Here is a 17552-nt window from a genome sequence, read left to right as displayed (position 1 = left end):
AGTGTGTGTGTGTGTTGCCTTTAAAAAGAATAATATTTCATATTTAAGTGGAGTTGTGAGCTTCCTAGCAACCAAGGCAAAAAGGGAAATTCATGCATTGTTTACATTCTACTAGAGAATTCATTGGTATTTCAAGAGAGGTAAAATTCTTCATTGGCAGTCAGTTTTAAAAGGAAGGCAATCAATTTCAGGAGGAAGGCAATTACAATTGCATTTCTTCATTGTCTTTCATTTTATGTGGAATCACCCACGATTTCCAGTCTTTCATATTTATTGACACATCTGTGCCCAAAACAGAAGAATTCCCTGACTTCTCTATCTACTGAGAAGGTTATAAATAAAATAATCACTGTATACGTATGTTGATATATGTACCTTTAGGAATAGGGAGCAGCACATGCAAAGAACTTGGAGCGTTTGATACTGTAAGAAAGGCCAGTGGCAGGGACAGATGATGAGGCTGGCGAAGAGGCTGGCCAGGCAGGCCCTAGGGCCAGCCGCACAGGCCTGAGACACACTGTGAGGACTTCGCATTTTACATCAGAAGCAGTGGGACCGTTTCGGCAGGGAGGGGACAGGGTCCACCTGCATCTTAAAAGGATGTCCTGGCTGCACAGCAGAGACTGATTTTAGACGCTGTTGCAGTTAGTGGTCCCTGTAAGAGGTAATTAACACAGATAAAAATGTGATGCAGAGGAAAGGAGCTCTGAAGACAGGACTAATTAGGGCTTTACTTTCTCATGACATTAAAATACACCCTTAGGGCAGAGAGCACACACCATTAATTTCTGTCCTCCCTCAAAGTGGGGCTGAATGGGGAGGGTCTTTCTAGCCCATGTGGCTGAACCCAGCACCAGCTCAGGGTTCAAGAGTTCGGGGGGCTCTCACTTGTTTATGGTCTGTAAGTCCCACATCCCCTCTTCAGACCTTCTCCTTGTCCATCTTGTGAGGCCAAGACAGAGGGTTACCCTTGGGTATCCGAACCCCCTTTCACTACTAGTGAAAAAAGCATGAGTTTGGAAAGTCCAAGATTCAAATCCAAACCCTGCCTCTTATCCTTGTTCTGACCTTGCTTAAGACACGCCACCAGCTAGAGTCTCTTTACTCATCTGGGCAATGGGCAGAATAAAATGTGTGGTCATCCCTGTAACTTTGCTGTTACCAATAATATTAGCCACCATGGTTGGGCACCCGCTATGCACCGTACTGAGCGCAAGGTGCTTTGTGTACATTATCTTGTCAGTCCTCATTTTGTCCCCACAGTAACTCTGTAAGAGTAGGCATTAGTAGCCCCATTTAACAGGTGATAAAGCTGAGGCAACTTGTCTAAAGTATCTTAGCCAGGAAGAGATAGAACTTTGTTTGGGAATGGCTTTCTAGTGAATATACCTTTCACTGAAAAACTCTTGGGGCGGGGGGAATCCTCACCCTAAGATACCTTTTTATCTTGGTGCTTGGCAATTCTCTAGTTTCCATATGCAGTTGGAAAATAGAGCCAAGGTTTGCCTATAACTAGATTTCTGGAGCCTGTGGAAGAAAGCATAAAAGAGGATGGATCCCTGCACCAGAGTGAGCTCTGCTTTGGGAAAAGGCATTGGAAAGCCCGCACCCAGTCCCATCCACAGCGCCTTCTGTAGGCATGGATGTCATAGTGCTGCCCCCTGCAGGTGGTTGTAGGAACTACAACAGGGAGGGACAAGGTTGCATATGAAAAAAGATGCATTAATTTTGCCCGCTGCCTTAGGAATTCCACTTATCTCTGATCTAGAGAATTAGACCCATGTATGCTTCAAGATGCATGAAAAGGTATGTTATCGTAGCTTTGTTTGCAGTGGCAAAAACTGAGAAACCATCTACATGTCCAACAATAGAGTGAGAATTCAGTGGTGGAGCATCCCTGCCAGGGAGCGGGCCCTAGTGCATGCACAAAGACATGAGCTTAATGTCATTGAACTGGTGAGCAAGGATCTTCAAAATACATCTTTTTAGCTGGAAAAAACATGGTGATGAAAATGTTAAGTATGAGTCAATTTCTGTGAAGATCAGACAATAGTTTTTTTTTTTTTTTTGAAGATTTTATTTATTTATTTGACAGAGAGAGACACAGCGAGAGAGGGAACACAAGCAGGGAGAGTGGGAGAGGGAGAAGCAGGCTTCCCGCCGAGCAGGGAGCCCGATGCGGGGCTCCATCCCAGGATACTGGGATCATGACCTGAGCTGAAGGCAGATGCTTAACGACTGAGCCACCCAGGTGCCCCGACAACAGTAGTTTTGTATATGTGCATCCACATATTTATAAAATGCACAGAACATTCTGGAAGGACAGACAGTGGTTATCATGGATGGTGGGTTGAGACTTCTACTCTGGGTTCCCTATTATAATCATACCTAACCCTTTTGCAGCTCTTACCTGTGTTCCAGGCATTAAACGTTTTATGCATGTAAACTAATTTAATCCTCACAACCACCCTGTGATATAATACCGCTCCTAACCCGTCTTATGCCTGTGAAACTGGGGCACGGACTGGTAACTTGCCCGAGGTTGCCATTGGCAGCTGGCAGAGCTGGGATGGGAATCTCGGTAGCCTGGCTCCAGAGCTGTAGCCCCCTGGCCACTCTTGCTTCTCTCACCAAATCCCATGTATGCCTGAGGTGATGTCTCCCATGAGTGTGGAGAAGCATGGGGCGCTGACCTAAGGCTGCCTGAGCCCTAGTCTAGGGCAGTGATCTTTCTGCAGCCTCATTTGAACAGATTCCCTGGGGGCTGCCTGGCATTTAGAGAGCTCAATAAATATTTTGTTGGAAGAGGTTATAAAGAAAACCGAACATGCACTGTGCCTCAAGGAACATATCTTGTAGTTCTAGAGGCAGGATGTATGAAGCTGATGCAGAGACTCTAGTATACATGGTAATGAAAATATAGAAGCATGCTGGGTGCTCTTGGAGATGGAGGGTCAGTCGCAATCCAGGAAGGCTTCCTGGAGGTGGCGGGCATGGGCTGAATGTCAAAGGCAGGGCAGATGTGAGGAAGTGTGGATTAAAGGAAGGAAGGATGTTTCTGGAGATGAGGAAAGTCATAAGAGAGAGGCTAGAGCTGCCTCTGTATTTGTGTCCATGTAGATTAGAGCTTTAGGGAATTCTGGGGCTTGGGTTTGGGAGAAGGAGCTGGTAGACTCAGGAAGGAAATTCACATTTAGTACCTACTATGTGCCAGATGCTAGATACTATGTATAGGCAGTCTACTTTTTTTTTTTTTTTTTGAGTTTTATTTGTTTAAGTAACCTCTACACCCAACGTGGGGCTCGAACGCACGACCCTGAGATCAAGAGTTGCACACTTCTCTGACTGAGCCAGTCGGGCACCCCTATGTTATCTTAATAATGTTTACAACAGTTGCACCTTAAATGCAGAAGCAGGCACAGAGAGGTTAAGTAATTCGCTGTGTGACACAGAAGTCAACAGCAGAGTCAGGATTGGTGCCCAGTGAGCCCCAGCTGGGCAGGGTGGGGTCAGGAAGAGCAAGCGCGCATCCTTCTTTCCTCTCTTCCTGATCACTAACCTGAACCTGGCTCTTAGATGGGCTCCCCTTCCTGAGGCTAAGCATCTCTGTTCCGGAGAAGAGAAAACCTCGCCCCTCAAGGTCTGTGTCCTGAAATAGGCTGGATGAGTCACCATGATGTGCCCTTCCTTGAGACTTCGCAATGTGTCCTCCGTGCCCCTGAGGACAGTAGTCTCATCATCCTGTGACCTTGTGGTTCACTTCACACTTGCACTTTGGTGCGTGTTCTTGAACATAGGAGCATCTGTGCATCTGCCGTGTGAACACACAATGCCCTGTCCCCTTTATGCTGTGGCCGTCTCCCGTGGCTTTCTCTGTCCTCTGCTGAGCGGAGAATCCCGTCGCCTGGGCTGTGAATCCAGTCGGCTCTGAAGAGCTGAGTGACGCAAATTTGCCTCCTGAGAGCATTAATCCAAGTAGCAAGTTATTAAGTGTGAAGACATACACATATAATTTACATTTCCGTAACCATAACACGCTGCCTCAGCAGTCATCTGCTGCTGGATGGTATCTGAACCATGCTGTCTGCTGGGTCAGATCGAGATTTCAAGGATCTGACTCCGTGGAACGCACGCGAGCCCTAGGTCAGGTTTTAGCAGCAAACCCATGGTAACAAGCGTGGGAGTAGTGCTCTGATGACCGCTCCGTCTATAGTGGACTCTCCCTGGGTCTCACATTGTGCCCTTTTTAAGCCACAGCTCACTGAATTCTCCGGTGATAGGCACTGCGCCATATAGGGCCCCTCTACCCAGAGAGAGAGTGGAATTATGATCTTCGTTTTACAGAAGAGAAAGGGATGAACAGAGAGGGTCAGTAACCTGTGTGAGGTGGCACAGCTAATAAACAGTTGGTTCAGGAGACCGGCTGTGCGGGCCGCCACGCAGGAGACAGGCATGGGTGACAGTCACCAGCTTGCACAAGCAGAGCATCCACGTTGCTTTAAGGTGGGTGTTGGATGTGGTTTTCCACCCACAGGCTGCAAGGAGCAGAGCTGCACAGCTGCAGTCCCATTGGAGGAACGTCTGTCTCCCCGGCCCTCGGGTCCCTTGGGAGGTCCCCTGCTGCCGACGATAAAGCTGAGTTGCCGTGTGCATCCTGCCACACCTCGGACGCTCCGTCTGTCCTTCTGGCTGTTGGTCCCTTCCGGCTGACAGGGAGCCTCGGAGTCCCCAGGCTCAGGATCTGGTTCAAGGACCTGGTAGCAGCCTCAGCCCGCACAATCTCGAGGACTCACTCCCTGAGAGCTGCCTGGACTCTGTCGCTGTGTATCTCAAAGCCCCTGATCTCTTTGCTGCCATGACTCATGACTGTCATGGGTAAATACAGCCTTTCCTTCTGGATGGAGCCACTAACCAGAAGACATTGAAGTTTCCTATTGGGGCAGGACCTCCGCTGTTAGTGAGTTCAAGCTGCTCATTGCCGGTTGGCAAAACCGAGGCCCAGCGAGAGAAGGACATAGCCCCAGGCCACCCAGCGAGCCAGTGGTGCAACGGGGACGTGCCTGGGCCTCTGTTTCACAGCGGGAGTTCCTTCTAGGTTCCTCTGCCGCCTAAGCTGCGTGCTATATGGAGGCTCGCTCCGGCCAGAGAAGCTGCTGGTTCTTCTGAGAAACGAATGGTCGGGTGCACCTGAGGCGCAGTCGGCACCGAGCCTGGGGGTGGCCTTCTGAGTGCCGGGCTGGGGGCACCGGCCAGCCCTCTCTAGGAATTCACTTCTCCGTTCATAGCCACTCTTTCCAACAAGCAAGCGGCTGTCTGGGAAACCGGAGACAAAAAGGCAGTAAGAAGACAGAAACCAGCTTCTTAGACCATCCCCCGCCTCCTTGCCTTCCGTGCGTGACACATATTTAGTTGAAAAGGGCAGTGGGCGTTCGAGCGGCGGCTCCCGGCCCCTGCACCCAGGCCTATCCTGAGAGCCTGCTCTGCGGTGGCAAGCGCTGTCTCAGGAATCTCGGGTTTGTTCTTGGGCTCGTTCAGTTTTGGATGGTGATGTTCTTGCTCTCCAAGACCCCACTGGAAGCCCCCAGTTACCAAAAACGCCAACATCAAGAGGTTCTGGAAGGGTCTCCGCTTGAGTGGCTGTCAGATATTCTGGCCCCTCAGTCTTGTGATGGGGAAACCGAGGTGCACAGGGGAGGGGGTCTGCCCAGGGCTGGCCTCCTGTGTGTCCTTGGCTGTCCTTTTCATACTCGTTCCCTCTCTGTCCCTTCCCATGTCGGGCTCCCACGGTCCCCTTCTGTAAGATACCGGAGGCAGGCAGCACGCGGGGGACTCGGTGCTCTCCCAGGCCCTCCCCGGTGCCCGCTCTCCGTGGTCTTCTCATCAAAGGCACTAACCTCCTCTCCGTTCTCAAGGTTGCTGCCTGCCTATTTATAGAACTGACCAAGAGAGTTCCACTCTGGCCAGCCTACAGAATACAAAGCGTGCTCTCTGCCACCTGCTTCCTTGTGTAGTTCCTTGGACGAGGCTTTTCTGCACCTGGTTTCCCTTCTCAGTGCAGACACTCCTGGAAGAGCGGCGAGTGGGCTCGGCCCTGCTGAGCTCCTCCTGTGTGCACAGGCTCTGGACCTCCTGCGCATGGTCTCCTGGAATCCCCACCGCGCTGAGAAGTGGGTATTGTCCTTTCACGGTGCTGCTTTCAGGCAGGAAGCGCCGGCCCCGGGACTCATGACTCATAAGGGGCAGAAGTACGGCTTAAATGCAGTTCTGCCTCCGTCCACCGTTTCTGTTCTTTCCACTTGCATTCCTCTGTTCCTGATTCTGGTGTCGCCAGACTTTTCCGAGGACCTGCCAGGGGAAGCAGCATCTCTCACCGGCTGCAGGTGCCACGAGGATGTGCCCACTTGTTCTCTCCGGGCCCGGCACACAGTAGGCCCTCAAGTCAGCCCTTGTCGAGTGAATGGCGGGGCTCGGGCCTCACAGTCTTTCGAGGGAGGGAGCGGGGAAGAAGCCGGCCAGTGGGACCGGCCTCCAGCCAGCAGTGCCCTCACGGGGGAGGGAGCGGAGCCCTGGGCGGGGAGGAAGGGTCAGGAAGGCACGGGGGCCTCACAGGTATCTGCTGAGGTTGCTGCCGCCCTGTGACCCCCCCTTCCCTGTTTGCTCCCCCAGAGGCCTTCTTGCTCAGTAGCCTCTCCATCCTGCCCCTCAAACTTTGCACAGATTTTATCTTCCCAGCTGTCCTATCAGGGGGAGTCCCGGGGACTTGCTAAAAGGGCACCAACTCTCTCCCTGCTCATCTTCTCAGAAATCTTTTGTAAAAGCAGCCTTTTGTAGAGCTGCCAGATTCTCATTATCCCTCCACCGGGGGCTGGCATTTAGCTGTGGAATTGAGGGGCCCCAGCACCTCCCAGCTTACCCTTCCTCCTCTAGAAGAGGCTCAGACGTGCAGCCAGGGCTCCCCACTGTGGGGGAAAGCTCCTCCCTTGGCCCCTTTGGTCTGTCCAGAGTCCTGGGGAGTCAGGAGAATGCAGTCCGGGGCACATCCAGGCAAGCCTGGGGGAGGCAGATAGCTAGGTACTCCCTTCCCCCTTTTTGAGGCATATTCTTGTTTTCTGAGATCAAAAGCAGCGTATCCTCATTCTGGAACATTTGGAAAATATTGAGACACAGGAAGAACAAAATAATAATCACCCATAATCCTGCACTGTTGGCATGTTGGCACATCGCTCCTCAGTTTTGTTTTGTTTTTCCTGTGTGATTTTTATCTTAACGTCATCACTGAGATCATGCTGTAAGATTCGATGGGTGTCCTCTGACCCCACTGCGCGGTAGAGTGTATCACGGATCCACGGCGTTAGGTACTCTTCGTAATCATTTATAAATGTGATTTTAGCGGCAGCATGGGCTTCGTGTGAGCAGGCTCCAGCCCCCTAGTTGCAGGGTTTGCTATTAATCCTCGTGCTAAGTGACTGTCCCTCAACAAATGGCGTCATTCAGCTCCAGGTGCCCCGTGGGAAAGCAGTATGGCCGCTCTCAGCATCCACCCCGGGGCAGAGAGTTTGGACTCCTTTCTCCTCGAGGTGCTTCCATCCCCAGACTGGAAAACATAGAATGAAGGTGGTGTCTATACTCAAAATTAGTTGCTATGGAAAAGGAACCCCTCCCTTCTAATGTAGGCAGACGATTTCCCTCTATTTCTTCATCTGAATAATGGACCTCTCTCCTGACAAGATTGGATTCCATGAGGATTGCAGGAGGAGACAAAGCATGCCAGGTACAGGGCAGAGTGACACAGGCAGGCTCTTTATAAATGTCCGGCCATCATTATCAGTCATTTCATCTCTTGACTCTCTTGTCGGGGTCACTAAGACCACCCCTGGGTTCTGCGAGGGCTCACAGGTTCAGCATATAGTTGTACTTTGGCTCAGATTGATGACAGCAAGGGGAGCCTGGGTGGCTCAGTTGGTTGAGCATCTGCCTTCGGCTCAGGTCATGATCCCAGGGTCCTGGGATCGAGTCCCGCGTCGGGCTCCCTGCTTGGTGGGGAGCCTGCTTCTCCCTCACCCTCTGCCCCCTGTCCCTCGTGCTCTCACGCATGCTCTCTGTTTCTCTCAAATAAATAAAATCCTTTTTTTTTTTTTTTTTTTTAAGATTTATGACAGCAAAAGGATACCCAGCAAAATGAGCACAGGGAACAGGTGCAGGGGACAAAGTCTGTAGGAAACCAGGCGCAAGCCTCTGAGTCTCCCTTTGCTGCAGGATGAGCCCAGGACGAGCTGGGAAATACTGTCCACCAGGGATGCTCCTTAGAGAATCAGTGCCAGGGCTTTTATTAGGGTATGGTCACATAGGTCCCCTCTGCCTGGACCCACATTCCAGACCCCCACATAGTTTGCACAAGGAACGTAGGCACAGTGAGCCACCCTTCCCAATTAGGGAATGGGAGGAACACTCAGAATCCAGGTTCCTAGGTGCCAGCCAAGCAGGCCTTCTTGAGGATGCAGTCTTAGGCCTGCTCTGTTAACTCTTCTCTGCACAGCTGTGCTGAGAGATCGAATTTCTTACGTTTGATCCACTTCAAGATAGGGGTGGGACGGATGTCCTCGTTTCCATAGGACAAAAATTGAGGGCTAGAGAAAAAAAATGGGGGGTTATTCAGGGACTGGCCTCCTGCTCCCGGTGTGGGAAGTAAGTTCTGCGGACTGGGAGGGTTGTCCCTCACTGCCCCCTTCCTACTAACCCCTGTATCCCTCTCTCTCTCTCCCTCTCTAGGCTCTGAAGGGCTCGAAGAAGCTGGTGCTGTCTGTGTACTCAGCAGGGCGCATCCCTGGGGGCTACGTCACCAACCACATCTACACCTGGGTGGACCCACAGGGCCGCAGCATCTCCCCGCCCTCAGGCCTGCCCCAGACCCACGGCAACACCCTGAGGCAGCGCGAGGGGGACCCGAGGAGCACCCTGCATCTCCTGCAAGGCGGGGATGAGAAGAAGGTGAGCTGCCTGGCCTCGGCCTCAGCAGGCCGGCTAGGGGCAGAGGGCTGGTGGGGGAGGCTGGTCCCCCGAGACCCCGTTCTCCCTGCCACACCCAGAACAGGGACGCTTCTTAGAGGCTGGACAAAGAGGCTTGGTTCTTTCAGGGCTCTGTTCTTCTCTCAAGGCCCTACTGAAGGGTTCATCTTGTCTTCTTTTCTTTTTGACCCATGCAGTGTATATTCTGATACAGCCTAAGATCCTGCCAACCAAAGAGCCTGAAGACTATGACTTAAATCAGATCATTTATTTCTCCCTGACACAGAACAGACGGGACGGTGGGGGCTGGAGCGGCAGCTCTGCTCCCCATCTTACTCTGGGACCCACCCTCATCCCCATCATCATCCCCTGGGCCCTTGCCCCTTCTGATGCTTAAAGCTGCGCCATGCCAGGTCCCCCATTCTAGCCTCTGGAGTGGAAAAGGGAGAAGAGACAGCTCAGGGCCCCCCTTCAAATTCAGCATGATTCAGCTTCTCAGTGGTCAGGACCCAGGCGCACGGCCACACACAGCTGCCCGGACTCCAGGCTCCACAGGGAACCCCCTGCAGCTGGGCGTCTCGGGTTGTCAAGAGCAGGAACTGATGCTGGTCACCTTGTACCAAGTGAGAATTCACGGGGCGGGGTGGGCAGTTCCAGAACCGAAGCGGAGGAAGGAGCTCAGGGTGCGCCTCCCAGGGCAAAGGGATTTCCACCGTGTCAGCTGTCTGCCTCTTTCCAGAGGCAGGCTTGTGGCCCACGAGCACCGGGGGGTGTGGTCACCTGAAGACGGCGGGCCGGGGGGGTGGGCATCGAAGCCCTCCTCCCCTCATATCGTGACTGTTTCAGTAAAAAAACCGAACAAACAAACAAAAACCACCCACCGGGAGATGATTCCCCCGAGTTTCTGAGCGTTGCCATGGGTACTATTTGTACCGCACCCCCTGGTTGCTCCAGAGACCAGGAATGTAAGTCCTGCGTGCAGCTCTCCCGGTGTGCTAGGACCTGGACACCCACAGCCCGGGGGCCACGTGGCTTGGGGTCCCAGGCCAAGGCGTGCCCTCTGGAGACCCTTGCTCAGCTCTCCCTTCCCGTCCATAAGGCCACCCGTCCGTTTAGCGTGCTTTGTGTTCTTTGTGCAGGCGGCGGGCGAGAAGCGGCGGGGAAGCCGGGCGGTAGGCCCCTCCGCCGGAGCCGCCTGGGCCTCTTTGTAGTGGCCCCGCTGGGTGGGGCAGAGGTGGGCTCGGACCCCCTCCCCGCCAGGCGATCCATGTTGCTCCGCAGCGGTCTTGAGCCAGCAAGGCTGCCTGAGGCGTGGAGTCATTTTCAAGGCCAGCCTTCCAGAACTGGGCAGGGAACTGGCTTTATCTTTCCCTTGAGCCCCTTTCCTGCGGAGGGCATGGCGCTGATGGGTGTTGGGCGCTGTGCTTACAGCATCTTAGTGAATCCTCATGGCCACCCGGCTGAGTAGCTGTCCTCGTCTACATTTCAAAGCGCGGGAATCCGAGAGAGACTCAGAGGACTGTGGCAACTAGGACCCATTCCACAGGTCACCCTGGTCACCCGTACTTAGTACTTAGTGAGCACCTGCAGTGCGCTTGATGCTGTGGTAGGAGGGAGGAATAGAGAAACGGATAGGAGAATGAGGTCCTGCTGTGGAGAAGCTTCTAGTGAGTTTGGAGGTCATGGGAGGCGTGAGACCATAATCCAGAAAGGAGCATGAGTGAACAAGATCATTAAGGTGGTGAAGAGTGATGAAAGGAAGTAAAATCCAGAGAGGGAGGGGTGGAAAGTGACAGAGAGGGAGGCACTGCTTCAGATGAGGTGGTCAAGGAGGGCCTCTCTGAGGAGATGACTTCTGAGCTGAGACCTGGGGAGGAAGAAGGAGCTGCCATGCACTCTGAAAATCCCAGGCAGCAAGGACAGCATGGGCAAAGGCCCTGAGGTGGGAACCAGCTCACGTCCTCAAGGCTTAGCAAGAAGGGCCCTGTCGCTGGAATTGAGTGGGGGGGAAGGGCTGGGAGGAGATAAGGTGCCCTCTAGAAGTCTTAGAATAACCTAGGTAGGAACGTGGAAGGCAGAGACTTGGAGAATCGTGCTCCAGGGAGGACCAGAGACCTCAGGAGGCAGGAAATACCTTGGACCACACCAGAGTGGCCTTCACAGATCTCACAGCTCCAGACAAGCTCCTGCCCTCCCTTCTGTTCCTCTTCTTGCTGGATGCAGCCTGGAAACCCCCATTTCCTGTTGTGAGGGTTGTGGGGAAGTCTCTGGGGCCTGCACTTCTGTTCCCTGGGCCCGGAGCTTGGCGGGCTCTGACTCTCTTCTCTCTGGTGTCCTGGAATTGTCTAATATTCCAGATCCCCACAACCAGACTCCCAGACTTCCTGTGCCAACCTTCAACACTCCTAGCCCGACCCCAGTGGACGCACACCTTCTAGGGACAGAGTGCCCAGGGCAACAGTGGATGTAAAAATCCCACATGTCGTAAAGCAACTTGGGAAAAGCACCTGACGCTGTCCACTGAAGCTGGTCCTGGCGTTACGGCCGTTCCTAGTAAGGCTGTTCTCCACACTGAAGCGTGAGAGCCGTCCCGTGAGGCTGAAGGAAGGAACAGAAGGGAAGAACAGATGTAAATCTCTGGGAATCAGACCCATCTGCTCTCAGGTTACGGTCACGTCCTCGGAGGCGAAGAGGGGCAGGGTGCAGCAGGGCTCATCGCTCTGGGTTCCCAGTCCAGAATATCCCTCAGCCTCCACGGCTGCAATAAACTGGAACGTGCCTGTTGTGGGGGGTTTCACGGGTTAGTGTCAGTACGACAGGGCGGGGAAGACACCGGAGCCAGGCTCCGCCGCTTGCCAGCTGTGTGATCCTGGACAAGTTGCCTGACTGCTCTGAGCCTCGGCCTCCTCTGCAAGATGGACACAATGGTGGGGCTACTCTCCCCAGCACTGTGTACACGTCACGGCAGTACGATGTTGGTTCTGTGCCCTGGTAAACTCACAGTGCCTGGATCAGTGCCTGGCACAGTATAGGCGCTCAGTATTTATTACATGAATGACTGAATTAAAACGAAAACACCTTGCCAACAGCCCGGGGCACGGTAGCAGCTCGTTAAATGCTTGCTGGGTGTGAATCTGAGTCCTGTGTGATCAGACCCTCACACACTGTTCCTTGCAAAGTCACAGAGGAGGATGTGGCCATCTGTTTCCCCAGTTGGCATTGTTGTGTGGGCATGAACACCTGCCAGCGTGTGCCCTTGGGGACTGCTGCCCAACCTGTCACTGTCCAAGGAGGAAAGGCACGTTCTCTGTCTCTGTCACCTCTCCTTTGCCCACAAGGGAGGTGACGCTCATCCGAGCTCAGCAGGTGTCAGGCCTTCCTCTTTGGGGCTCTTTCCTGGTTAGCTGGGGCCGATGGGGTGGAGCCCACTGGGGCCCTCCCTGCTGGGAAACCTTGAACAATGGCTTAGGGGCAGGGTGGTAGAATCCCAGTGCTCTGGGGTTTCTTTTATTTTTTATTTTTTATTTTTTTTAAATTTTATTTATTTATTTGACAGAGAGAGACATAGTGAGAGCAGGAACACAAGCAGGGGGAGTGGGAGAGGGAGAAGCAGGCTTCCCGCGGAGCAGGGAGCCCGATGTGGGACTCGATCCCAGGACGCTGGGATCATGACCTGAGCCGAAGGCAGACGCTTAACGACTGAGCCACCCAGGCGCCCCGCTCTGGGGTTTCTTTTAAATTGTGGCAGAACACACATAACATATATTGTATCTTCTTCACCATTCTAAATGGTACGAAGTTCAGTGGCATGAGGTGCGTGCGCACTGCTGTGTGACCCCATCTCTAGGATGCTTTTACTCTAACCAAACTCAAACCTGTTAGAGGACAGTCACCCTGCCTCTCTCTTCAGCCCCTGCCAGCCACCAGTCTACTGTGCGTCTCTGAATTGGACCACTCCGGGCACTTCGCATGAGATGGTATTTTGTCTTTTTCTGACTCATTTATTTCACTTTGCCTTCACGACCCCCAAGTTCATCCCGGTTGTAGCACGTGATGAGATTTCTTTCCCTTTTAAGGCCGATAACGTTCCCCTGTACGGAGGGACCGCATTTTGTTCACCTGGGTGGTGTCATTCTTTTTTGGCTCTTGTGGATAATGCTGCTATTTGTGGGTGGGCAAGTATTTCTCGGAGACCCTGCTTTCAATCCTTTCAGGGAAATACCCAGAAATGACGTGGCTGGAGCATGTGGTGATTGTATTTTTAATGCTTTGAGGAAGCTCCATACTGTTTTTCCACGGTGGCTGCCCAATTTACATCCCCCCATACAGGGCACGAGGGTTCCAGTTTCTCCACAGCCTTGTCAACACTTGGTATTTTCTGGGGTTTGTTTGTTTCGATAGCAGCCATGCTAATGGGTGTGAGCTGGTATGAGTTCTTCCCCAGTGTGCACGTCGGACCTTGGTGCCACAGCAGACCATGCAGTGCCCGACAGCACCCGGCTGGGAGGGGTGGAGTTCAGGGGCAAGGCCAGATCTGTCTCTTTCCAAGCCCTCTGTCCCAACATCACCCTTGGCAGCCTTCCCAGCGTGAGGAGCCCAGAGGAGGCAAGCCGAGGTGCCCCAAGGTCCGGTGTGATGCATGCTCTGTAAAAGGGACAGGGAGGGTGCTATGGTGTGCAGAGGAGGGAGATCCTGCCAGCTAGAGATTTGGGAAGGCTTCCTGGAGGAGGTAGCCTTTGGAGTTTGGCTACATGTCAGTGGCAGGAACGGTGGTCCAGGCAGAGGGAAAGGTGTGGCAGTGGGGGAGGGAGGTTAGGAAGAACCAGGTGGGTCTGGGGACCCCCCCCCCGCTGGTGTCACATGAGAGTTACAGTTGGGGCACAGAGTGCAGGGCTGGGGTGGCGGGCTAGGAGTGTGTGTGCCTCAGAGACATTTTCCTGTAGGCGGCAGGGACTCACTGAGTGTTCTCCTGGCCAGCAGGGGAACAGGGGCGACATCCATGAGAGGTCTGCAAAGACCTTTACAAAAGTGGGAGGAAAAAGGGGTGCTATAAGCTCACCTTCAAGGGAGGTGGGACTGGTTGTAGTAAAGATAAAACCAAAAGAGCCCCTGGAGCCAATCATGATGTTTCTGGTTCTAGAAGATGAATCTCAAAGGTGGGAAATAGGTCTTGGGGAAGTTTCCAGGGCTCTGATGGCCTTCTCTCTGTGGGCTGTTCAGAGTAAGATTGTTCTTGAGCTGGGGGGGCAGGGGGCAAGCTCATTATTTCACATGGCTTGAAGCAGAGGGTGGTTTGAACGTGCTTACAGGGCTGGGATGTGGTGGGAGAGAAGGAAGGAAGAGCGAGGTGGGTCGTGGGCCATCTTCAGGGTGGAGGGAATGAGCGTAGCGTTTCTAGGTCGGCGCCTCCCTACCGACCTGCCATTGATTCTGAGCTTCGGGGCACGAGCACCTGTTCTTGGGTTCTTAGTTCGAAGGGGCAGTCGCTCTGGGAAGGCACGTGCAGAACACTCTACAGAAACGGAGAAGGGCTTTCAGAAGGGGCTCTTTCTCCCGCTTCTGTTGTTTCCACAGGCCACACATATGTTGTCATCCTCTTTTCTTGGAGAGGGGTTATGAATTGGGTGATGCATGCCAGCAACCAGCGCAAGAGAACCCCAGACTCCCAGCGGCTTCCCATTTTCAGATTTCAATGCGATTGCATAGAATCATTCGACTCTGAAGCCAAATCTGAGAGTAGTTGCAGATGGTAGCAGTATTCCCATTTTCCAGATGAGAAAATGGAGGTGCAGAAAGGCTGAATGAATTGCTCGAGGCCACACAGCCTATGAGTGGTGGGGCCAAGTTGTCCTCAGATCCTCAGTCCTGTCGTCCTTACCTTCTGGTGCCTGAGGGGGAAGAGCCTCCCCCCTCTCCCCCCGCCTCCTCCAGTGTCCTCTGGCTCTGGCTCTTCAGGCCTGGTCTGCACACAGCCTCAGGAGAGGCCCCCTCTGGCTGGACTCACAGCAGGGCCTGGCTGCTCAGCACCTGGGATTCGCTTAGGAGAACGATGGGTCAGGAGCAGCCAACTGTAAGGCTCAAGGGTCACCCACCCAGGGCATTTTTCCCTGAGCAAATGGGCAAGTCCTAGGCTACCATGGTGTCTTTGGCCCTCGGCCCCCACTCCAGGCTGAGTGATCAGACCCCGCTCGGGGAGTGGCAACTGCCCCAGACTCACTACATCAGCCACAGAGACAAGATGCGACCTGCCCCTTGGCTCAGGCTGAGGCCCAACCTCGTACAGAGGGAGCAGGGACTTTGGGCCTGGGTTTGAAGCCTGGTTCCTGAACTTCCTGACCGTGTGACCTTAGATAAGTCACTTGCCCTTGGGTTAGTCACTTAAGCTTCCCTCTCCACGATACAGGGATAGTCATGGTGGCCATGTGGGATTGTTTCAGGGGTTGACAACCACGTGCAGAAGTGTAGAGCACAGCGTCTGGGGTATGGTCATTAAGTCCAGTAACCACCATCATGTATCAAATGCCAACTAGGTGCTAGGTACCTTTCATATCTTTTTACCCTGAAATGTTTATTGAGTACCTGCAGTGGGCCAAAAACTGTTTTGAGTATTGGGAATACAGCAGGGAATAGCCAAGGATGACTGCCTTCAAAAGCTTATGTTGCTGTGTGTGTGTGTTTAAATAAGTGATGTATAGTATATAGTAAATGGGATAAACAAAAAAAGAAGAAAAGGGCATGGGGGCAGTATATGAGTGGGATAATTCTAGGGAGGGGCCCTGAGAAGGTGACATAAGATCTGAGGTCCATGAAGGAGTCATCATGCATATATCCACCCTGCCCGGGGCTGGATCTCCAGGCTACAGGATGCCTTGAGGAGTGTGGGGCTAGGTGGCCCCAGGTGTGGTTTGTTGGTGAGTCTGTCCTTCCTCTTGTTGGCTTTTGTCTTTGGCTTATTGCTTCACAGTTGCAGAATGGTAGCCACTGCTCCTGCCATCACAGCTGTGTCCAAAGCAGAGTGGAAGCTGGGCGGGCAGGCAGAAGGCCCTTCTCATCCTGGGCCTATGCGTCTTTCTTCTCTGAGGGGAGAATTGCTCCCAGTATCCGCCAGCAGATGTCCTACATCATGTCCATTGGCCAGAACTGGCCCAGACTACCCACATTCCTGGCAGAGGGGAACAGCCTTGGCCCAGACTGACTTCATCTTTGGGGGCTGCTCTGTTGCTTCCTGGACAGGGTCAGGGTTCTAGGGCAAGGCAAGAAGGGGAGTGGCGGCAGTGCCTATCCCAGGTACATTGTTCGATTCTCAGTTTAATGACGGGGAAAACTGTGAAAATCAGAGACAAAGCGGGCCCTGCCCCCTGGTTTCCCAGGAGTAAAGGGCAGACTCAGGACTTGAACTCTCAGCGCTGTGGGAGGCAGCGCAGCGTGTTGGTTAAATGCCTTAGGCTGGCCAGCTGCCGACCGTGTGGCCTTGGCCACGTCAATTCACCCCTCCTGCCTCAGTGTCCTCATCGGGAAAATGGGCATAATAATAGAAACCACAGAGGAAGAGAAAGGATTAAATGGGGGTAATGCAACCAGTGCCTGGGATTCAGGAAATAGTACGTTTCGTGAGTAATTAGTTTAATGAGTTATTCATATTATCGGTGGGAATGGCGTTCTTCTTGCTGTGCAGCTCAGTGTCCTTCCCGTAGGTGAATTTTTTTCCTGCCAAACGCTGGTTGAATTCCAGCCAGTGATTGAGGCAGATTACGCTGTGGTTGATAGGACTGTTATTACAGCCCTGTGATACGGGCTCCGTTTTATTCCCGCGTAACGGATTTACGGGGAGGTAGCGGGGAGGTGGGGAGGTGTGTTTCCATCCTCGGCATTCAGAGGGGGCAGACAGTCGCTGCCATCTGGCTGTCGTGGGGCTCCTCTTGGCTCTCTCCTCCCGGAATCTTTTGCGCTTAGAGCTGGAGAGCCCAGGTGGGGAAGGGGAGGGACGGAGCTGGGCTGGAGCCTTGGTGTGTGGACCCCAGGCCCTGAAGGCAGAGCATGGAGGAAGGGGTGCGTTGTGCGGGCGTGGCAGGGGATCGGGTGGGAGCTGCACACTCCGTCCTCAGCTGGTCTCACTGAGCTCCCCCAGATCTGAGCCCCGCCTCCCCCACTCCCACCCCGCCACTGTCTCAAGGTGCACACCCTCTCCTGAAGGATCTCCGGGAAGCGGCCCGCTCTGCTGGCCAGTAGTCTTCCTAAAATCCAAATGAATCTGAGCAGGTCTCTCTTCCACCTAAAGCCCAGTCTTCTCGGCCTGGCTCATGGCCCCCCCACTGGCTAATCTTGTCCCTTCCCTCCTTCCCTGTCTTGCTTTAGCCAAACAGAACCCTGCGGGACTCCTGGGGGCTGTGCTGTGTCCGGGTCCTGAGCTTTTGCACACCTTCCTGCCCCCAGAATACTTGTCTTCCCTCCCCCTTTCCCTGGCTGACCCCCTAGGTCTTCACGGCTCGGAGGTCATAATCCTGGGATACTCTGACGGAGGTCAGGCTCCCCAGAATGGACTCTGA

General features: G+C 53.5%; 1 protein-coding gene across 7 annotated transcripts in view; it reads left to right on the top strand.

Moving 5' to 3' along the window:
- WHRN (whirlin) overlaps positions 1–17552 on the top strand; it is a 90444-nt gene that overhangs the window by 15144 nt on the left and 57748 nt on the right. For all 7 annotated transcript variants that reach the window (XM_036121908.2, XM_036121904.2, XM_036121907.2 and 4 more), the window contains exon 2: positions 8770–8988. In XM_036121908.2, the coding sequence (XP_035977801.1) occupies positions 8770–8988 (219 nt within the window). The remainder of the gene's footprint in view (positions 1–8769; positions 8989–17552) is intronic.

Source organism: Halichoerus grypus, chromosome 14 (assembly GCF_964656455.1).
Source record: "Halichoerus grypus chromosome 14, mHalGry1.hap1.1, whole genome shotgun sequence".
In the NCBI taxonomy this organism is placed as follows: Eukaryota; Metazoa; Chordata; class Mammalia; order Carnivora; family Phocidae; genus Halichoerus; species Halichoerus grypus.
The sequence above is the reverse complement of the archived record's forward strand: the minus strand, read 5'-3'. Positions and strand labels throughout refer to the sequence as shown.